The sequence below is a fragment of the Pristiophorus japonicus genome, chromosome 8, assembly GCF_044704955.1.
Source record: "Pristiophorus japonicus isolate sPriJap1 chromosome 8, sPriJap1.hap1, whole genome shotgun sequence".
In the NCBI taxonomy this organism is placed as follows: domain Eukaryota; kingdom Metazoa; phylum Chordata; class Chondrichthyes; family Pristiophoridae; genus Pristiophorus; species Pristiophorus japonicus.
Window position 1 is genome coordinate 59,052,301 of NC_091984.1, and position 24,378 is coordinate 59,076,678.

At 40.4% G+C, this 24,378-nt stretch overlaps 1 protein-coding gene across 3 annotated transcripts in view; it reads right to left on the reverse strand.

Moving 5' to 3' along the window:
• Positions 1–19,997: 19,997 nt before the first annotated feature.
• pik3r3b (phosphoinositide-3-kinase, regulatory subunit 3b (gamma)) overlaps positions 19,998–24,378 on the reverse strand; it is a 743,508-nt gene continuing 739,127 nt past the window's right edge. For all 3 annotated transcript variants that reach the window (XM_070886838.1, XM_070886839.1, XM_070886840.1), the window contains 2 exons: positions 23,420–23,590; positions 19,998–21,154 (listed from right to left, as the gene is read on the reverse strand). In XM_070886838.1, coding sequence (XP_070742939.1) covers positions 20,956–21,154; positions 23,420–23,590 — 370 coding nt within the window. In that variant the 3' untranslated portion in view covers positions 19,998–20,955. The remainder of the gene's footprint in view (positions 21,155–23,419; positions 23,591–24,378) is intronic.

Sequence of the window (24,378 nt, forward strand, 5' to 3'; positions counted from 1 at the left end):
CCCCAACACTGCACGAGGTAGAAAAGGCCATAGGACAGCTAAAAAAACAAGGCTACAGGAGCGGATGGAATCCCTGCTGAGACACTGAAGGTAACTCATACCAGATTGGCTGAATGGGTTTTGATAGGAGTTATGTCAATATATTAGTAAGTCTGAGTCCTAGGTGATATTAAAAAAATTGTATTCATATTGTAATATAGATTGAAGGCTAGTGTTGGATGATATCAATTTTATAGTACCTTTGAAGGCTGTATAAGCCAAGTATTAAGTTTCATCTATCAAATATGTTTCAAACTGCGGACACACATCCTATGTAATTGACAAGGAATGACGATCCATTAAGAATACAAAGGAAAATTAAATTTTCGGTCATAGGCTTTGTTTCAGCGCACCTTCAAAAGATGAAGAAAGCTACATCTGTGAAGTCATTTACCTCAACTTAGTATACAGTCTCTAGCCAGCAGAGAAACTCTGGCAATGTTTCACCATGTAGGAAGTGAACAGCCGTTTTCAAGGTTAAATGTATTTTGATAGATCGTTCAAGAGTGTTTATTGTTTCAATATTTGGGAAAATGTTAAAATTTATTACTGGAACAGAAACAGTTTTTTGCTGATCACTGCTCATTGACCTCTGCTAAAGTGTCAGTGGATTTATATCCTGAGCCTCAGTCTCAATCCACCTACTGAACATGAGGAAAATGGTAGCAGCAGGCAGCACATTCCAGTGAGCTGGGGTATCACAACAGGAATTGTTTGTTGATTCCTGGGAATTATTATCGTTTACTCAGACATTGGGCAGGCGAGTGTGAATCGTAGGAGATACAAGGTCGACTTCCAGGTGCTTAAACTCAAATTGAATACCGAGCCTAATACCCAAAATGTAACCTAGATGGAACGAAAATTCCACTAGGCACCCTTTTTGCAACAGTTCATTTACTCACTTATGAGTATCATTGTATTTCTACTAGCTCTGATATACAGTCTCAGCTGAAACTTTCGCCTGTCTTTTACTTTTATCTGCTGAGGGACGTAGTGCATATTTTCAGGTCTTTATTTTCATCCCAATACGAGCAGAGCACCCTAGGCATTACGTATGCTTTGTAGGAGTGGAAATGCTGGAGTGTGAGGGAATTGGAAAGGTTTGCTATAGAAAGGATTTGAATAGAAGTTTGAAAGAAATGTGCTCAGAGACCGAAGTATTTTTTGATTGGCTTAAATTTTCCAGGAACCAATGAGGATTGTATGTGAGATAAATATCTTCCATGCTATGGTGGGTTAGAGGATATGTTGTTCTATGACAAGCACATTATACAAATTGTATTACTGTGCTGCCAAAGTGCAAATACGTGCATTTAGTGCAGCTCTTTTCAGGTCACAAAATGTCATAATTGTGCCTTCCTCAGATACATTGTTTTATTATAAATTTATCCATTGCTTTTTGGTATATATTATTGTGCCTTATTTCACCCCATTTCCAAACCCCTGCTTAGATTTTACAAAGGTTATATTTTATTACTTTTAAAAAAGATTAATTTTCTCTTAAAGATCATACAATTGTTTTTTGGGGGTGTAAAATGTTAATTCAAAAAGTAAAGTACTGATGAGTTCATTGTGTAACAAATTTCCTGAAGAATTTCTTTTGGTTACATACTCATCGTAGGCAATCCTCGAACAAGGATGACTTGCTTCCACACCAAAAGGGATGAGTTCACAGATGTTTCAATGGAAGACCCGATGTTCGAGTCCTAAACTCCAGGAGTGGAAGATGCCTGTGCATGGATTTTTTTTTTTTAAAACATGTGGTGACCGATGCACATCAGCCACCACACGGGCTTGACAGAGCTAGGTCTTGGTCCAGTGGCAAGGGAAAACGAGGACGACTGGAGACCTGCTCTGCTGCACGGAGCTAGTGCGCACACATATTGCAGTGCGGGCAGGCCCGTGTTGCCCCTGGGCCCTCGGCTCTTCTGGGCCCTGCACTCATTTGCCACTCCTCCGCCACAAAATATTCACCGCACTTCCGCCACAATCTCTCACCGCACCAAACATTTAAGAGGTTATCAAGTATAATCCCACTTATCAGCTCTAGGTCTGTAACTCTGCAAGTTACGGCACTTCAAGTGCCCATCCAAGCAGCTTTTAAATGTGGTGAGAGCTTCTGTCTCTACCATCTTTCCAGGTACTGAGTTCCAGACCCCCACAACCCTTTGTGAAGAACCTTCCACCAACCACCTTAAACTTAAGTCCCCTCGTAATTGATCTCTCCAAGGGAAATAGGCCCTTGCTATCCACTATATCCAGGTCCCTCAAACTTTTATACATCTCAATGAGGTCTCCCCGCAGCCTCCTCTGTTCCAAGGAGAACAAACCCAGCCTATCCAATCTCTCCTCATAGCTAAGATTCTCCATTCCAGGCAGTATCTTTGGAAATCTTCTCTCCAGTACAATCGCTTGCTTCCTATAATACGGCGACCAGAACTGCACGCAATATTCCAGTTGAGGTCTAACCAGTTTATTATACAATTTAAGCACAACCTCCCTGCTCTTGTATTCTATGCCTCGGCCAATAAAGGCAAGCATTCCGTATGCCGCCTTAACCACCTTATCTACCTGGCTTGCTACTTTCATGGATCTGTGGACAAGCACTCCAAGGTCTCTTTGTTCATCTACACTTCTAAGTGGCCTACCGTTTAATGTGTATACCCTTTCTTTATTAGCCCTCACCAAGTGCATTACCTCACACTTCTCCAAATTAAATTCCATTTGCCACTATTCTGCCCACCTGACCAGTAGATTGATATCCTCCTGCAGTCCATAGAGCATTCCATTGACTCTGGATCAGTTCCTATCGAGTGGAGGGTAGCCAATGTAACCCCATTTTAAAAAAAGGAGGGAGAGAAAACAGGGAATTATAGACCGGTCAGCCTGACATCGGTAGTGGATAAAATGATGGAATCAATTATTAAGGATGTCATAGCAGTGCATTTGGAAAGAGGTGACATGATAGGTCCAAGTCAGCATGGATTTGTGAAAGGGAAATCATGCTTGACAAATCTTCTGGAATTTTTTGAGGATGTTTCCAGTAGAGTGGACAAGGGAGAACCAGTTGATGTGGTATATTTGGACTTTCAGAAGGCTTTCAACAAGGTCCCACACAAGAGATTAATGTGCAAAGTTAAAGCACATGGGATTGGGAGTAGTGTGCTGACATGGATTGAGAACTGGTTGTCAGACAGGAAGCAAAGAGTAGGAGTAAATGGGGACTTTTCAGAATGGCAGGCAGTGACTAGTGGGGTACCGCAAGGTTCTGTGCTGGGGCCCCAGCTGTTAACACTACATTAATGATTTAGATGAGGGGGATTAAATGTAGTATCTCCAAATTTGCAGATGACACTAAGTTGGGTGGCAGTGTGAGCTGCGAGGAGGATGCTATTAGGCTGCAGAGTGACTTGGATAGGTTTGGTGAGTGGGAAAATGCATGGCAGATGAAGTATAATGTGGATAAATGTGAGGTTATCCACTTTGGTGGTAAAAACAGAGAGACAGACTATTATCTGAATGGTGACAGATTACGAAAAGGGGAGGTGCAACGAGACCTGGGTGTCATGGTACATCAGTCATTGAAGGTTGGCATGCAGGTACAGCAGGCGGTTAAGAAAGCAAATGGCATGTTGGCCTTCATAGCGAGGGGATTTGAGTACAGGGGCAGGGAGGTGTTGCTACAGTTGTACAGGGCATTGGTGAGGCCACACCTGGAGTATTGTGTACAGTTTTGGTCTCCTAACCTGAGGAAGGACATTCTTGCTATTGAGGGAGTGCAGCGAAGGTTCACCAGACTGATCCCCGGGATGGTGGGACTGACCTATCAAGAAAGACTGAATCAACTGGGCTTGTAGTCACTGGAGTTCAGAAGAATGAGAGGGGACCTCATAGAAATGTTTAAAATTCTGATGGGTTCAGACAGGTTAGATACAGGAAGAATGTTCCCAATGTTGGGGAAGTCCAGAACCAGGGGTCACAGTCTAAGGATAAGGGGTAAGCCATTTAGGACCGAGATGAGGAAAAACTTCTTCACCCAGAGAGTGGTGAACCTGTGGAATTCTCTACCACAGAAAGTTGTTGAGGCCAATTCACTAAATATATTCAAAAAGGAGTTAGATGAAGTCCTTACTACTAGGGGGATCAAGGGGTGTGGCGAGAAAGCAGGAATGGGGTACTGAAGTTGCATGTTCAGCCATGAACTCATTGAATGGCGGTGCAGGCTAGAAGGGCCGAATGGCCTACTCCTGCACCTATTTTCTATGTTTTTATAGTCCATGACTTTCTTCATGATCAACCACACAGCCAATTTTAGTGTTGTCTGCAAACTTTTTAATTATACTCCCTATATTCAAATCTAGATCATTGACATATACCCCAAAAAGCAAGGGACCCAGTACTGAGCCCTGCGGAACCCCACTGGAAACAGCCTTCCAATCACAAAAACATCCATCAACCATTATCCTTTGCTTCCTACCTCTAAGCCAATTTTGGATCCACTTGCCACTTTGCGCTGGATCCCATGGGCTTTTACCTTCGTGACCAATCTGCCATGTGGGACCTTATCAAAAGCTTTTATATATCATTTAGCACTGCCAAACTCCCTTGTTGTCTATTTTCCAGCCTTTGTTTCCTCTGCCTTCCAAATTCTCTTTCTACTTTTCTACAATTCCAGCTTTGCTTCTCTCCCTTTTGAATCTATTCTCAGGTTCCCATCTCCCTGCCAAGCTAGTTTAAACCCTCCCCAACAGCATTCAAGCTTTATATGGAGAGTTTCAAAGGATTTGTATGTCAGACAACTTGCTTCATAGTTAACAGTGCTGCAGTAAAAAGGAAAGAAATACTAGCATTTATATAATAATCTCCGTATAAATTATTAAAAATCATACATCTGCACTCATATAAACATAGAAAATAGGTGCAGGCGTAGGCCATTCGGCCCTTTGAGCCTGCACCACCATTCAATGAGTTCATGGCTGAACATGCAACTTCAGTACCCCATTCCTGCTTTCTCACCATACCCCTTGATCCCCCTAGTAGTAAGGACTACATCTAACTCCTTTTTGAATATATTTAGTGAACTGGCCTCAACAACTTTCAGTGGCAGATAATTCCACAGGTTCACCACTCTCTGGATGAAGAAGTTTCTCCTCATCTCGGTCCTAAATGGCTTACCCCTTATCCTTAGGCTGTGACCCCTGGTTCTGGACTTCCAACATTGGGAGCATTCTTCCTGCATCTAACCTGTCTAAACCAGTCAGAATTTTAAACGTTTCTATGTGATCCCCTCTCATTCTTCTGAACTCCAGTGAATACAAGCCCAGTTGATCCAGTCTTTCTTGATGTCAGTCTCGCCATCCCAGGAATCAGTCTGGTGAACCTACGCTGCACTCCCTCAATAGCAAGAATGTCCTTCCTCAGGTTAGGAGACCAAAACTGTACACAATACTCCAGGTGTGGCCTCACCAATGCCCTGTACAACTGTAGCAACACCTCCCTGCCCCTGTACTCAAATCCCCTCGCTGTGAAGGCCAACATGCCATTTGCTTTCTTAACCGCCTGCTGTACCTGCATGCCAACCTTCAATGACTGATGTACCATGACATCCAGGTCCTGCTGCACCTCCCCTTTTCCTAATCGGTCACCATTCAGATAATAGTCTGTCTCTGTTTTTACCACCAAAGTGGATAGCCTCACATTTATCCACATTACACTTCATCTGCCATGCATTTGCCCACTCACCTAACCTATCCAAGTCACTCTGCAGCCTCATAGCATCCTCCTCGTAGCTCACACTGCCACCCAACTTAGTGTCATCCGCAAATTTGGAGATACTACATTTAATCCCCTCATCTAAATCATTAAAGTACAATGTAAACAGCTGGGGCCCCAGCACAGAACCTTGCAGTACCCCACTAGTCACTGCCTGCCATTCTGAAAAGTCCCCATTTACTCCTACTCTTTGCTTCTTGTCTGCCAACCAGTTCTCAATCCACGTCAGCACACTACCCCCAATCCCATGTGCTTTAACTTTGAACATTAATCTCTTGTGTGGGACCTTGTCGAAAGCCTTCTGAAAGTCCAAATACACCACATCAACTGGTTCTCCCTTGTCCACTCTACTGGAAACATCCTCAAAAAATTCCAGAAGATTTGTCAAGCATGATTTCCCTTTCACAAATCCATGCTGACTTGGACCTATCAGGTCACCTCTTTCCAAATGCACTGCTATGACATCCTTAATAATTGATTCCAACATTTTACCCACTACCGATGTCAGGCTGACCGGTCTATAATTCCCTGTTTTCTCTCTCCCTCCCTCCTTTTTTAAAAAAAAGTGGGGTTACATTGACTACCCTCCACTTCATAGGAATTGATCCAGAGTCTATGGAAAGTTGGAAAATGACCGTCAATGCATCCGCTATTTCCAAGGCCACCTCCTTAAGTACTCTGGGATGCAGTCCATCAGGCCCTGGGGATTTATCGGCCTTCAATCCCATCAATTTCCCCAACACAATTTCCTGACTGATAAGGATTTCCCTCAGTTCCTCCTCCTTACTAGACCCTCTAACCCCTTTTATATCCGGAAGGTTGTTTGTGTCCTCCTTCGCGAATACCGAACCAAAGTACTTGTTCAATTGGTCTGCCATTTCTTTGTTCCTCTTTATGACTGCCCCTGATTCTGACTGCAGGGGACCTACGTTTGTCTTTACTAACCTTTTTCTCTTTACATAACTATAGAAGCTTTTGCAGTCCGTCTTAATGTTCCCTGAACGTTTCCTCTCGTACTCCATTTTCCCTGCCCTAATCAAACCCTTTGTCCTCCTCTGCTGAGTTCTAAATTTCTCCCAGTCCCCGGGTTCACTGCTATTTCTGGCCAATTTGTATGCCACTTCCTTGGCTTTAAGACTATCCCCGATTTCCCTTGATAGCCACGGTTAAGCCACCTTCCCTTTTTTATTTTTACGCCAGACAAGAATGTACAATTGTTGTAGTTCATCCATGCGGTCTCTAAATGTCTGCCATTGCCCATCCACTGTCAACCCCTTAAGTATCATTCACTAATCTATCCTAGCCAATTCACGCCTCATACCTTCAAAGTTACCCTTCTTTAAGTTCTGGACCATGGTCTCTGAATTAACTGTTTCAGTCTCCATCCTAATGTAGAATGCCACCGTGTTATGGTCACTCTTCCCCAAGGGGCCTCGCACAACGAGATTGCTAATTAATCCTCTCATTACACAACACCCAGTCTAAGATGGCCTCCCCCCTAGTTGGTTTCCTCGACATAGTGGTCTAGAAAATCATCCCTTATGCACTCCAGGAAATCCTCCTCCACCGTACTGCTTCCAGTTTGGTTAGCCCAATCGATATGCATATTAAAGTCACCCATGATAACTGCTGCACCTTTATTGCATGCACCCCTAATTTCCTGTTTGATGCCCTCCTCAACATCACTACTACTGTTTGGAGGTCTGTACACAACTCCCACTAACGTTTTTTGCCCGTTGGTGTTCTGCAGCTCTACCCATATAGATTCCACATCATCCAAGCTAATGTCCTTCCTAACTATTGCATTAATCTCTTCTTTAATCAGCAATTGAAATTTCAGTTCTCACATCTTTAGGTCACACTTCTGTGTTAGGAATTTACAATGAAAAAAAGTTATGTCCATATTCCACTTGGTTATTCAACTGATTCGTATCACTACGTAATTATAGGCTGTGACCATTAGGTAGTAATGTATTATCTTTTCTACCATTTTTCTCAGTAACTGAAATTTCTATGTCCAAAAATCGAAGAAAAACTAAAAGGACAAATTTCAAAATCTATATTCAGGTAAATTTGTTTCCTTTTAAATTAAGAGTCTTTTTTCTAAAAAGAAAAGGCTGTGTGTGTGTGTAAAAGAGAAAAACAAAAGGGTGCACTGATTATCATGTTATAGCTTTATTTGTGAAACTTCAGGAAGCATATTATGGAGAGAGAGAGAGAGAGAGAGAGAGAGAGAGAGAGAGAGAGAGAGAGAGAGAGAGAGAGATTAAACATAAGAGTTAAAAATTCAATTACTTCCAGCCACCCAGTACGGGCAGATTCGTGAAAAAAAAACTGGCTGCCGCCTCACTTCCGCCTGCCATTTTGGAGAGACCCATGGCGCTGCGCAGCGCTGGCCCTAGACATGCAAATCTGGAGAGTGTGGTGTCAGTCGTCGTGCACACTGACTTGACGCCACGCTCTGAACTTCGACCTTTGCGCTGAGTTTGATACTAGATCCTAAGCTCGCTTTGAAAAGCGAACATGCAACAGACCTAGAGATGCTGTCAGTGTATCTTAATAGGGACACACATCTTTCAGTTAAGTTTGTATTTAAGTTTTGGACTGGATTTTTAAAATATTATTGAAGCTTACATACTAGACTCCACCCAGGGGCATAACATTACTCTAGAACATTCAGGTTTTCATTATTTATGGGAACAGCACTTTAGAATATTTTGTTTGTCAAAACAGACATTTTCATCTTTCATAAGAGTCAAGGATAGATTATGTTGGACAGGTAGAAGGTGAATGCAGTACTTACATTTATTTTGGCCTCCAATTTAAAATTTATTCTCATTTATTCTTTCCCCACTCATTCAAATTTATTTACAGAATAGTGTAATTATGTTTTATTATACATTTGAGCGAATGATATCCTCTTCTTACTCTTGTTTCAGTGATTGGAAATCTTGGCTCTGATTTCAACCTAACCCGCCCAATGGGAGTGTAAAATCGGACAGAGTCCAAAATGGCTCAAACCCACCTTATTCCCATCAGCTGAGTTAGGTTAAAATCAGGGCTTTTGTTTTTGACTAAAATAGCTGCTGATTCCAAGTTTAAAGCAATATAATGGTGTGTGCCAGACCACCGATGAGCGAATTAAACGTGTCCATAATGAGGTCCCAATTGACCCTTTGAGTATCGCATTGCAATTTTAAACATCTGCTATATAATGATTCAGAGTATGTGTTTTATGCAATACTGCAACACCTGTGGGGTATTACTTCTCGGTAACAGTGATAAGTGACTGTGGGGCAGATGTGCAGCAAGGTACCAGCAAGTGTGTGGCACTTTGCAACCTTCAAAACAAGCAGCTGAGAAATCCACACAGGTAGTTTCTTATTGCCTTATAGCAACTGAATTACTTTCCCATATAGACACACTACTTACCCAAAGTCCAGACAGCTTAGGCACAGGTTGGTAAGAGTCAAGGTTTAGTGACCCCCAAATGTGCACCATGCAACGTCACAGCATACAGCACTATTAAGCTTATATTGCCGTTCCTTCATCGTCGCTAGGTCAAAATCCTGGAACTCCCTCCCCAACAGCACCGTGGGAGTGCCTTCACCACATGGACTGCAGTGGTTCAAGGCAGCGGCTCACCACTACTTTCTCAAGGGCAGTAATTGCTGGCCTTGCCAGTGATGCCCACATCTCCGGTTTCAATAAATTGGCACTACTTAGGACCAATCATTCATCATCATATCATCATCAGTGTATTGGCTTGGAGGAAATCGCAGGGCTGTGACACTTCTCGATGAGGTTGCAACAAGCAACAGCATAGGTTAAATACAAAGTCACTAAGATAGTTACTATAGAATAGAATTGGCTTTTTAAAGCAGTTATTTACACAACTATATTTAAAGTTGATTTTCCCCCTTCAACATAACAAGGGATTCCACTTCAAAAGCACCTTTATTACCCAGCATCAGGCACTCCCAAGTTAGCTGTAGCATCTGCAGATGCAGAGCAAGACTCCTCCTAATCTATTTCAAAACACTTTAGGAGGGGAAATCTGAGGCACGCAGAATACTGTTGAAAATATTCGTATCAACTCCCATTAAAAAAAAAACAATTTAAATATCCCCGACCATTTCTACTTTCACAGCTACCAAGACTTCACATCTCCACTTCTCTCTCGACCACTCTGGTGTCATCAGACTATCGGATGGGCCGTATACATCCCGAGTGTCGTCTGTTCCCGAGACCAGCCTAGGGTTAATCTAGATTTGCCCAGCCTCCTCAAAAGATTACCACCCGCCAAGTACTACTGTATACTCAGCTGCTAAAGAGCTGCGTGTCACGCCCGAAGGCAGTTCGCATTAAAATCAAGTGACGCTGTTGAGTGTCACATGCTGCTTGCCTCATAGCCTATATACATTAGGAACCACATGGGAGGAAAGCAGAATTTCAAATGCTTACCCCCATATATGGTTTTTCCTTTGGCATTTGAGAGTTAGAGTCCTTTGTATCTATACAACAATTTTTCAAAAGGAAATGCATTGAAATGGAATCTGTCAGCTGTAACAAGGACACATCGCTCACAAATCTGACCCCATAGTTACTGGGAGCATGGAAAGATGCAGAAAAATTCTACAGTTACCAACGGGTACCTCAGATTTCTCAAACCTGATACTTAGCTCAGCAACTCTGGTTCAGGAAGTGAGTAGTAACTACATTCAAACTTCTATGTAGAAGAATCAGGCCTAGAAATTCAATAAGGCCCCGTAACAGGCAGTGCCACTGCGGGGCGAGATTTGCTCACACCCATATATAGAAAAAGAATCACAGGCAGTTCGTTATTTAGGTGCTTTACGTACAATTACCAGATACACTCTAGTAACACAGCAAAGTTATTTAAACATCTCCCACCCTGCAAACTACCACCGAGGACACCAGCAGCAATGTTGTGCAAATACCATCACCGGCCGATTCTTTGTGGTCACCGGGTCAGGATCCCAGAATTCCCCATCTAATAAGGGCTGCAGCGGTTCAAGGAGGTGGCCCATCACCACCTAATCAGGGCAACTAGCGACAGATAATAAACAGTCTTGCCAGCATTCTGTACAAAATAGTAAGCAGATTATTTAAATTTGATGGACTTGGGGGAAAAAAAACGGCGGGGGGGGTTAATGTGCATAAATTACACAAAGGAAGAAATAAGTTAAATGTTGGTCTGTTCTTTTTCCATAAAATAGTAGACCTGTGGGACCAGTTTCTGGTTTGTGCAGCGAATGCTGATACACTGTATGCCTTCAAGAAGGAGTTGGACCGGTTCCTGGCTCCGGCAAATCTTATATCATACAAGAGGTAGGTACCAATTAATGCAAGCCATGGTCAATGTGGTCTCCTTGACTGGTTTCAAATCGACTTGAGGGATCGCCGAGGAATTGCCCAGATTGTTTTCACCAATTGGCCAAGGGTATTTGAGCTGGTTTTTCGCTTCTCCCAGGAGACTGCATGGCTTCGGCAGTTGAGAATTTCTACAAATGTATGGGATAGACCAGCTGGTCTTTTCCGGTCTTGATATTTTCCCATGGTCATACACAGCCAAGAACAAAATAAAAACCTGCATGTCCAGCTATCTTCACAACTTGTTTATCTTAGCATCAATTATATTAAATTACCAAGCTAGAAAACAAGCCTAAAATTCATAACTGAAGAGAGATTACCACTAAAAGTGGACAGTATCATAGCAAACATTTCTGGACAGAATTATTAAATTGATCTTCATGCCACCTAAGATAATAAACCATTTGTCCAGACTGCAGAAAGGGTGTATCAAAGATCTCCCTCAATTACATCCCAATTAAAACTAGAAATGAAGTGAGGCCTAGAACACTTCCTTGAGGAACTCTGGTTAGAAAGACAAACGTGCATTTACAGTATCACATTGACAAGTTGGCATTTCCAGTTCAGTATTTCAATCTGATAATCTCATTGAGAAATTGACTTCTTAGGGATTAAGATGCCGTAACCTTCTAGAAGCTCCAGCAACATAAAAGTCATCCAATCCATGTTGAGTACAGAGAGAACACCATTTCTGAACCACAGGAGAAATACAAGTCAACCACACTTTGCTCAGAAGCCAATTTGGCAATCAGATAGCAGTGTCTCGCTTAAGGTTTCCATAATTTTGACATAATTGGCAACAACTTGCATGTATCCAATACCTTTAAAGTAGAAAAACATCAAGGCAAGACAAATGGATGCCAAACCAAAATAGGAGATATTAGAAGGGGTAAACAAAAACCTAGTCAGTCAAAGAACTGTGTTTTGAGTATCTGAAAGGAAGACGACCATTAAACCAGAGGATGAGAATTTGAGGTGTTGGTGGACTGGATACCAATGCACATTAGTGAGGAAAAAGTGCTGATGGGTACGTGGGGCTTGGCACAGGACAGAATACAGGTAGCAGACTTTTGATGTGCTCCACTTTGAAAAAAGGCTGAGGGATGACCTAATAGGAGGCCTTTAAAATTGTGTGTGTGTGGATACAGAAAGAATGTTTTCATTTGTGGGGGAAGAGCATAACTAGAGGCCATCAATATATGGTCATCAAGAAATCCAATTGGGAATTCAGAAGAAAATTCTTTACGCAGAGTATAGAGAATGTGGAACTCGCTACCACAGGGAGTGACTGAAACGAATAATATAGATGCATTTAAGAGGCTAGATAAGCATATATGAGGGAGAAGAGAATGGAGGGTTGTACTGATAGCTTTAGGAGGAAGACAGACTGGAGGAGGCTCGAGTGGAGCATAAACGCAGCGTGGATTGGTTGGGATGAATGGCCTGTTTCTGTGCCGTATATCCTATGTAATGGAGGGAGCGAGGACAGAGGCTGGTCAGGAGCAACACTGCACTTTAATCATATGCTTAAAAAGGCAGATTGAAAATGACAAAACTGATTGTTTCAGTGATTCCACACCGAGTGATAACTTACCATGATGCATTTTTTTATCTAATAAATCTTGTTTATTTCTTGTGAAGGGCAGCATGGCTCTTTGCTTTGAACTCTCAGCTCGATCACCAATCCAAACTTTTTAATGTCAGCAGACCGTTTGCCTCATAAGTAAAATAAAAGCCTGCACACATGAACCATCCCCAGCATCAATGCAGTGCTCAGGGCACGTGACAATTGTGCTCCAATCACTCGAGATATCATTGCATTATTCCTTGCAAACTGCAAGATTACACTCCATCGGTCATTACTGCCCTTCGACAGGTCAAGCATCAATGCCACAAAGTGTTGCCATGTTGTAAAGCATACACAGATCCCACGTACTACAGGAACATAGTTTAGAATGTGTGCTGCACAGGGAAAGCTCTCTGGCTAATCCAGGCAAGTCCTTTCTTGGTATATGTAAGCAATCCAGCTCAGATGACAGACACTGCATGATCTGAAAGTGGGAATTGTAAAAAAATATATAAAGAATTAGCTATTGTTTAGCACAATTGCAATTTTATACTTAAAAAAAATACAGTATTGTGATTCTATTCAGTTTTAGACTGTTAAATGCAGCAACCAGTACTTAATACACCAATACAAATAGTAGCTTCACAGCTCAAGATCATTTGCGATCCAGTGTTATTACCACACATAACTCAGACTTGCATTTATATATAGTGCCTTTCATGTCATCCCAAAGTGCTCTACAGTCAGTCAATGAAGTACCATTGTAATGTAGGCTAACTATCTCTCATTATTGAGTGTATCTACTCACTAGCAACAAGGATCTTTCCCACAATTGAAACATAGTATCCTGCAATTCCCCACTACATACATGGCATAAATACAAATACAAAATTAATTTGAAATTGATTCAAACATGACTTCTCCTTCCAAGAAAGCAACTGAAGACAAAGAAATGCTCCTTTACAATGAGGTGGTGACGACATAACAGATGTGACATTAGTGCATATTATGAAACATGATAAGTCACATGTCCAATAACACTGAATTGCATCAAATTTCTTTGTATAAAATCAGAAGAATTTCGAATAAGGCAAGTTGTGCTGGGGACACATGACGTATTATCTTAAATGTGCAAAATTTTGCCGAAAAATGAGAAATATTCAATGTGATACAAATCCTACCCAGTTATACACCCTTTAACTAATTTTTAAAATTATATTGTTGGATGTTTCCTGGAAGGGATTTTTTTTTTTTTTTTTTAAATCGCAATATTCCTTGTAAACTTCCCAAATACACAAAAACATAATTTCAGACTTGTAAAATAGTCAAAATAATTTAAGTAACCCATTTATTATAGTGAACATTTCTGATTTGCAATGAGGATTAACTATGTGGATATTTCCCCTTCAAAATGGAAATCATCTCCTGCATAAATGTTATAGCTCCAGTGTTATACAGGCGCATAAATGTTTCCATGGTGTATCCTGCAGGTATTACTGAACCCAATAGGTTTATAAAAGTATGAGATTTTGCATGCTGCAGATTCTATAGGAGTATCTATGAACTTTTCCTTCCAATATGAAACAGTATATCATGAACATAATCAGCTGTGCAAGAGGAGAAAGTAGTAGGCGGAATAGGTTTTATTTTTGTTAAAAAAAGTTAAACCCTTCACACTGATTCTGAACAAAATACATTTTTATTCTGCAAGATAGATGAATAATATGAAGTTATGGCAACTTGACAAAAAAAAAAGGGGGAAAAAAAAATCACAAAAATTCTGAAGACAGTAGCAGTTACTGTGTGGAGAGTGAAACAGAGTCAATGCTTATAATGCAGAAAATCCCATACATGCTGTGACCAGTTTTTGGTGTCACAAAAGACTCAGCTGCAGACTAGGAACAGAGATTTGCACAACTGATACAACCTAGTGCAGGATACAGTTATCTGTAAAGTATAATATACCAGGACTGGGAGCAGATGCTACTCTATTAGTTGTAATGCACGATGTGACCTTTTCTTGTAAGCTACATAAATTCATATTAAACTACACCATTTACAGACAGAACAAAGCTGAATTACACAGATACAACAGTCAACATACTTCAGTTACATGCTGGGTTTTTGTCTTTGAAAAGTGCATGAAATATTTCCTTTGAGAGAGAGAAAGAGAAAGAGCGAGAGAAACAGAGATCGAGAGACAAAGTGCGTGAGATAGAATGAAACAAGAACACGAGAGAGAGAGCGAGAGCGAGCTAGAGACCAAGAGAAAGAGAAAAACCGAGTGAGACAGAGAGAGACACCAAACGAGAGAGAGAGACAGAGGCAGAGACCAAACGAGAGAGAGAGAGAGAGAGAGAGAGAGAGAGAGAGAGAGCGAGAGAGCGAGAGAGAGAGAGAGAGAGAGAGAGCAAGACAGAGCGAGAGAAAGAAAAGGAGAATGCACAAAAATGTCTTTTGACCCCACTGCCTGGAACAAATCGTGTAAAGCCTTCTGTCCTGCAGAGAACCAAAACAATCCAATTTATAATAAAAAATTAAAATGATCAAAGAATATCATTCAAATAAAGCAAGTATCATCAGGATAGAACTTTTAAAGTGTTCGTAAAATGAACTTGAAAACACACTTTGCTGCACCTAGCTTTTCTTAAAATAAAAATGTGCAAATACAATACAACTAAAAAGGCATAAAAAAATAATCTCGGAACACTTTAAGTTAACAATTGGTGACGATGCCATTGGAACCACTGTATTGCTCCAGATAAGGAGTTTCTACTAAGGCTGGGAATTCTTTGTCGTCAACTTATAAGTAAATGTGCTTTCTCCAAGCGTAGGAAACACAAATACGTACAACAAAAAAGATTAGTTACCAGGGGATGATGATGCAGTAATTTACTTCCCCTTCCCCACCCACTCCCCAAAACAAGTCTGGAATCTGGGTTTAAATTCCAACAGCTCAAAGTGCAACTGAATTAAATTTGAACAGTCTCAATCCAATAGACATGTCTGTAGAGTGCAACACTACTTTTAAATTCAATGATGAATTAGCAACTTGGAAAGGCTGCAGTGAATTGAAGTCAAAGACACTATTCCAATATTGGGATTTAGGAATACCATAATGTGGCAGTGTAGGGCTTTGCATTTATAACTGATTTGGGAGGGCGTGATGTGGTCACTATGTAGGAAGGGGAAATATAGCTGCTAATCACAATGAATCTTTGCATTGTCAATATTATTGAAGATTGCTGCATACTGTAGATATTATGGTATCAACACTTTCCTCGCTTGTTAGTTAAGGATCATCTACTACTCAAACAAATCTCTTCTTCCATCTCTAGGATACTTCATTTTGGCAGCCCTGCATTATGCTTTCAATTCTATACACAAGCGCCTGTTTTGCACATCACAAACAAGCAATCTTGGGGGGCGGGAAATAATAGTCATACATGGTATTAAGAAACACAGCAACCACTAGTCATGTAGGTTTGCTTGTACCACTTTTTTTTTTTTTAAAGTAGGTTTTTGCATTTATCAAGAAGACAGGTACCTGTATCATCAATATTGAGAATGAAGACCGTTTCCCATTGTTGTCACCCTCTGTCAGCATCAAGCAGTCCCATGTCAGCATTTAACAGGCCAAATGCAGAGAAAAGCTTCTTTTACTCTGCCTCAACAATGTTCCTTTACGGTCAACCTCTGACGTGATCAGCCTGAAATTTTAATTTATTTTATTTCCAATACCAAAATCATCTTTATGGCCCAAGTCAAGTTACTAATTAATCTAGTGCCAATTAACAATAAATGTTGTATTGTAGTTCTCTTTACTTTAATTACTAGGTATCAACCAACAAAACTCATTTTACTTTGGGCTTTTGCAGACAGCAGAGGGGCCATTCTTATTGGAACAGTTTGCACCAGATTCAAACCAAGATCCCAGAAGTGAAAGGGTGAAATATTGCTACATAACCTACTGCTCCTCTTAGTTTCATTCCCCTTCAGTTTTTAATTAAAGATTTATTTTATGCTCAAGTGAGTGATGTTAGTTCTGGGAACCTCACCTTTAAAACAATTTTTTTTTTTAAAAAACAGAACGAAGGCGGCCAATCTGTGGACAAAGGGGTATGGTTTTTAGACCATAACTCGATAAACAAAACAATTGCGTAAACTGAAGAATTTCCCCTGTCGAGTCTGGAAAAGCAAAACTCCCAAGGTAATTTCAATCACATGCAGGTTTAAAAAAAAATGCATTTCTTTAAAAAATTGAATGCACTTCATAAACCACGTGTTCTACAGCATTGAATCTCCTTTACTGAAGGATGCTGGATGTTTCCAGTAGAACGATGATTCGAATGGAAGGGTTTGACATTACTGCACAGCTCCACTCCCACTCCGTGATTATTACAGGAGAAATTTCATCAAGCTAGAACTTTAATCCCAGTCAGGACTGATTCACTAGGATATTCCAGTTTAAGAATTTTCATTAATAAATAGATTCAAGATGTCTGATAACAGATTCTCCCTACACTAAGTTGTCAGGTGAGATATTTCTTTTTGCTCAAAGGAAACATCAGAATGCAATCTGGAATGAGATGCAGTGGTTACAAGCATCCCACTTCACGTTCCCTCCTTCTCCTTCCCCTCCCAAACAACCAGAAATTACAGCTGCAAAGTCATGGAAGAGGTTGGTCTGTCCTTCCAATGAAAACAGGATGCACGGGGAGGTCGGATCATGCAGAGGGAGGGGGAAGGGAGAATAGGGTAGGCGAGAGAGAGAGAGAGAGAGAGAGAGAGAGAGAAATCACACACCCCAAAAATATAGATTAAGAGGTATGACATATTTAAGCCCTTAGACTAAGATAGTTTCAAATTGTTTAATTGTTGGCTATGTAAACACATGAAAATTTTCTTAAATAATAAACTGAAACATAATCAGAGGTTAAATATTGTAGATTGAAGCTTAATTCAGCCCTGTCTAATTTATCCCAATTGAAGTGTACAAAAATTGTATGTGCATGTACAGACCAGACTACAACCAATTTTATTACCATCTTACTAAACAAAACTCAGGACCTTTGCTGCCCACCGCCCCCCCCCCCCCCCCCCCCGAACAACTGGAAAATCTCCCATTTTCCTCCTCATATTTTCATTCTCAGTCTTCCTGCCTTTCTTTAGCTGCAAGGGCAGGATGGTCTGGAGAATAATGTCAGCATCAACAGACACCAAGTGCAGTTAATGAGGGGCAGGATCGTTTCTGTTGATTTCACATCCTCCCCTTGAGCATCCAATGGGAGTGCTCTACCACCACGAGGTACTCCAAAATATAGAGGTCTTAGTTATGCAGCCAGGGAATGCCAGCTGTGGCTGATCCACACTATAGGAACATAACACTCACTGGTAGACTTGGTATGGGTTGTATTTTTTTTCCTATTAACATTTATAACCACACAAAGGATGATTATATCCTGATACACATAGGTTTGGTGGGAGTGGGAGGGAAGAAATGAAAAGTAAACACAAGCTGGCATCCACGGCATCACTACAAAGAATCAATATTTCTTCAAGTTCCAAAATAGGGCTTATTTTGCACAATGTTTGAACTTAAACATTTCTTAAAAACTTGACCAAATTACCCAGCCTTAGTATTAAAAGAAAACAAGGCTCTCTCTCAGAAAAGGGTAAAGTATAACGTACCCATTTAAAAAAAGGCCAACTTCTGAATATTAGCAGAAACACTTCTTAAAAGTCTCAATGTTCCATAGTGCTTCCAATATTTGCATTTGAATCCTTTTCAGAAGTACCCGCGTTCTCCCCCCACCCCCCCCCACCCATCCCAACCCCAGCGAATGCAGGAAACATACAATGTTCAATTCCATTCCAGGGGTCTGATTCGCTTTACCAGTACAAAAAACATTCAACAACAGAAATAGGATTGCTCAAGTACCAAGAAAAGAGCTTTTAGTGAGTGAGTGGGCCACAGTTACAGCCACACCATTGATAGCCGCACCATTGATACATGCTGGATAAGCACCAACACCAGTTTGTGCACAGTGAAGAATTTAAAAAGCTGTTTCCATTTTGGCCATGGTCTACAGTTGAGCAGAGACCCTCACAAAACAAAATGGAAATGTTTCATTTAACTCCAGCTACCCTCAAGACCGAGAGATGCCCTTGCTTTTGCCAAGTTCACTGTTAATATATAGTGCATCAGGTGTCTGCGATAATATTAAAACCGCTACATATTTTTAAAATCAATCGCATCTGGATGGCTAGAAAAAAATCCTCACTATTTAACATGTTCTGTAAATCCCTAATTTTCTGGAAACAGATTTAGAAGTGCACAGAATGTACCCTGGCCCTCAAAATACTAGGCTTAATTTTCACATGAATTACATTTCTCAGAGAGACCATTACTTTTTAAACAGAACAAAAATGACAATTTTTCAGCATTTGTATTGGTGCATAAATGAAGCAATGATTTGGGGGCATGGGAGAAGGGAGGAAAATAAAAGGGAGGGTGGTGTGGGCCATGTTCTGCTCTACTAGAGAAATCAGAGAAGTAACTGGTGCTAGGCAGTGTAGAGTTTTGGCAGGAGAGAGAAAAAGAGACAAAAGATCACACTTTGTACACTTGTGAAAATATTATGAATGACTTCTTAACATTCCAGATCTGAAAAAAGCTATTTAGAACAAAATCAGATTCAAGAAAGAGAGACTAGTACTGCAGAAAATTAGCTGCCATCTTTTTATTTTAAAAAAAACTGTAAAATGTTTTTATTTAAATTGCACATATCCAAACAAAATGCCCAGTGCATCATGGGACCTGGATGAACGGTATTCTCAAAATACGACATACCAGGGAGCATGCTCAGTGGATTTAGAAAGTAGTCTCTTACAGCATTTAAAACTAAACTGTTCACAGAACCATCAAAGACCTCACCCCAACTCCTAAAAAATACTGAAGTATAATACGTCATATTGAATGTATTTGATTCTAAAAATATGAAGTGTAGACTAATTGGGCCTGTGTTTCCATTGAAATAGGAATAGATACCACCCACCAATTCATCCCCCACTTCCCCATCCCCCTTTAAGCTACAGGATCTTTTTTCGCCATCCAGAAGCATTGCAAATTGCACTTTCCTTTCTACGAGCAATGAAACAAAAGTATTTTGTTTGTTTTTTGCCCCCCCCCACCCCTTCCCCCCCAAATAGCCAAATAGTCTAATTCTAAGCACCTTTAAAGTACTTGCTTCCTTACATCTAAATTTTGAAGCTCACCTTCTGGGTGAAAGTAAAATTGCAAAATTTCAGGGTTATGTTAACATTATGCATTAGTGTTTTTATTATTTTTTAAAAACACTTTAAAATTTTGGTGTAAATATGTGCGGCTGCAGACATCTGACTGAACATTAAGTGCTAAAACCAACATCAAAAGATGCTCTGGTCTTTTCATTTTGGTTATTTTTTTTGTGAAGAGCTCTAGAGTCACAGAAGCCATAAAATGTTCTTTATTTGTATTTCTTTTTGTTACTTGTACTCCAGTACATTAAAAAGCGACCCTTTGTGCAATGTTTTTTTCAAATTTTGCCAGTTTTAATTTTTTTTTTTGTCAGAAGCTCTCCTGAATGCCTTTGGTCTTCTTCTACACCGAGTTCAGTGTCCTCCAACGAGTGAAAGAAATCAGATAATCTGGTCGAGTCTAGTTCAAGAAGAATACGTCGACTAAACTAAAAATGCAAAGAAGTCTTCTTCGTACACTGGGCGCTCGTCAGAGTTGCGCAAGATGTTGTAGAGATCTGGAGTTAAGACTAACAGAGTTCTCACTGGCTGATCCATGAAAGAGAACATCTGAAAGTTGGGAGATTTTTAAACTCTCGATGAATAGCCCAGAGCCGTCAGCACCAGACTGTTTGGACTAAAGTTTCAGATCCACACGAATGACACCAAAACAAAAACCAAAAGAAAAAAAAAAATTAGATACATTTCCAGTTTTTGTGTGTGTTTCTCGCTGACTGAAATAAAAGCAAAAAAACAGAAAGTCACAGTTGGAGTTTAGGTAGCACCAGGTCACCTGAACTCTTGAGTACGCCACTGTCCTGATTCACATTCTGTACTCACTGTGCAAAAGCAGCCAAGTACAATGCCCTCAGTGTTCTGTAATCTGTCACGGCTGACTCAAACATTCATCTGCGCAGAGAGGGCATCTGGCTGTAGACGGGGTAGGCCAGTCTCACATTCAGAGAGTCATTGTGCTGGACCAGTGAAGTTTGTTGGTAATGCAGCACCAGGTCTTTAAGCGTGCTATACAAGTTGTATGGTTCGGCAAATCCATAACCCCTTGGCGTGCTGTAAATCACGCAGTGCTTCACTTCTCCATCAGCGCTGTAAGGGGAGATGCAAGAAGTTGTTAGCATGAGATAAAATCCTCTGAAGGCATTTAGTAGGCAACCAGCTTGTTCCATTGATTCAAGGATGAAGAGTTTACTTCAAGCCAGTTACACAGTGGTTGAAATGCAACATTTCAGGCTTTTTGAAAATTAACAGTAGAAAAAGTAAATTTAGTTACTGGATATCTCAAATATTGCAATTAGCTAAACATTCTGAATCCTGTAATCTCTGCAGAAGCAAAACTTCCTGGTACAGAAATCTAGGTTTATGCTTTTATCTTTTTCATCTCCTCCCAAGTTTATAAGATTATCTCCCCCTGCTCCATATACCATTTCCATGGCTGACAGGTGATTTATTCAGAAGGCGGACACTGCTCCACAATTAGGAGATGCCCGATGCGGGCCGGTTGGGGGCAGGACAATTTACACTTTGACTTTCTCTCTTGCTCACCAACTACTAGTTCCCAATTCCTTTCACACCCAGTAAGCTGCCAAAATCAGCCACTCATAGCAACATGAATCAGAGTCCCATTTACCTGAAAAAATAACGTTAATTAAAAAATGTGGCCTCATCAGCTGCACATACATTCTCTAATTCTGTGTAGAACTTGAGGAAACAAGGCAGTCACTTGCTGATTCCCTTCCAAGTATTTCAAAACTTGGATCATACCCCTTTCTTACTTTTACTAAGATTAAATTAGCTTTCTTAGTGTCTTTATTGATCAAACAATCGATAACTTGGAATCATTTTTGTTGTCCGATTCTGTGCCACAAACAAGTACAACGATCAATACTGCACAAAAAAGTACGAGTGAGTGGTCTCACTTAAAGTGTCTTGTTATAAACAAACGAACAAAGTAGTTTTCCTTGCAACTGCTTCCAAACTCTGACTTTATTTGGTCAATTTTTACACCAAGATGTTTCTCTCAACCCAAATGGTTTGGAAAAATGAACTACAGTATTACAATTAAAAGTTTATAGAGATCCCAATCAAAATGTTGTATTCTTAGGAAACTAAGGCTTTCATCATGATTTGCCTGTATTTTAATAATCGCTGTCAGCTTTGCTAGATATTCAAAGGATTTAAATACCATTTAAATCCACCACTATGTCTCCTTCATGTGGTAGCTTATTTTGGACAGCCTCTGAATTAAGAAAAAATCTCCCATAAGCTTATGCCCATTTGTTATGTTGGCAACTATAAATAGAAGTTTATCCATGCAGCTGGTCAAAGTGCCACCAAGGTCTCTCCTCCCAGAAGAAAGACTGCTTTAATTCTTTGAGGCGGTGAGAATTTGGATTTTTACTGTAGTTTATTGTGAATGCAGCAGAAAGGCATTCTTTTTCGACACAATCATCCCTTCTGAAGCATATCAAACTGTTCAGTTTGTCCCACAGAGTACTGGTCATGTGCCAGGCCTTGCAGACAAAGAGCCTTCAATGTATCCCTTGGTACCAGCTCTGAAATGCTAGCTTCCCATAGGATGAGCCCTGCCCTAGGTCTGGTCCCAAGCTGTGGAAATTGGATGAGTGAAAATAAAATTAGAAAAAAAGTCTTGGCATAGGGAAAAGGGACTTCTAGGAATAATAGGGAATGGGAAATCACATTAGTAAGTCTACAACATTTTTAAAACGCCTATCTTGCACAAGCTTTGTATACAAAATAGCTCACCTAGAAAAGAAAAATGCTAATGATTTCCCTCATGTCCTTTGACTAATGCTCATATCCCATCTTGCCTCAACTGACAGCTCATACCCTGTTTTGTGGCATCTCCTCCCCAAGTTTATTCGGATCTCATTCTGCGTTCTACCACTGACCAACCCAGTTTTCAGTGACAGCTTATACCCGATCCGGCACGGTCTTGCCTTGCTTATTTCTTCCAATGCCTCTCCATCAGCTATACTAGCCAACTGAAAGTGACAAATCAAGGTAATGTAGGAAGATTATTGGCATGGGAATGGAGAGGAAAGGGGAATCAAAAGGACTCCAATAAGGATGAGATAACAAAGGATGTGCTTCAATAATAAGACTGACCACAACTGCATCTGCTGCAATGTGAAATTTTGCAACATATTTTCAATTCATTTTTAAAATTTACATTGTACATGACAAATGGCACAAGTTCCTAATAAATTCCTATATAAAACTTCCTTCAAACAGCAGCATTGCCATTTATACAGTTTAATTTTTTCTAACATGACATCAAAGGGATTTTCTTGATTTACAAATATGCCTCCTTAAAAAAAAAAAGTTACTTACACCACAGAGCAGGCATAGCAGCCCTTTTTACTGCTTTCCCTGATTAGGAAGGCACCATCTGATTTTCCTCTAAGCAAATCTTCAGCTTGTGTTCGATTAATAGCTCCCACAAACCAGGTCTTCTCATCGTAGTGAGGAAGGTTTTCATCTTCTTCAGTCATGAAATATGTGCTGAGGTGAAATTGTTTATAACAAGAATTACTCTGCTGAGCCTTGCAGTGTTTTTTAATTAGTGATGTGATCAATGTATGTTACCTTGTTCCAGGATTCCAATTCTACGATTAACCCATTCATTATACTAAACTGAGATAGCAATGTATGTGTCACTGACTGTCAAAACCAAACCTTTAAAAAAAGATAACCTATCCAAATTCATAAAAGTAGTTTATATAAGGTTATTGTGAGTAGTATCAATGCCCACCCCCCCAACTCCATCTTCTGCTTTATAGCACCAATCAACTTGGTATAATGGTACTCGTGTCAAGAACTGAGCGTGGTGGTCATCAAATCGGAGCAAAAGCCAATGTAAACCAGGGAAACCTGATTTTGGGGTCTACATTTGGCTTCATCACTGGGAAGCTGAAGAGGTGAAAAAGTGTACCTGTCTACTTGCCCTCAATGCTATATCTGACTATGGGCCCATCTATTCAAATCAATTAAGTTGACATTCCCATTAAGTACTACAGAAGGGACTCAATCTATCCAAATTGGACACGGTCAATACTGCAGAATTGATGTTCTGCCATTAGAGATCACCAACACACTCAGTAAAAGTTCTTTACTATGTTCTGTAAATGTGATCTGAAGAAGCTGCACCAATTCTTCGAACCCATTTTTGCGACATCTGAAAACTAGATATAGGCGCCTGGATTTATTAAAAAGTCACCTACAGGAACAGATGTATTTTTTTTTTTTAATTCCTACCTTTCTCTAAACAAATAAAAGAGTCAAGATAAAAA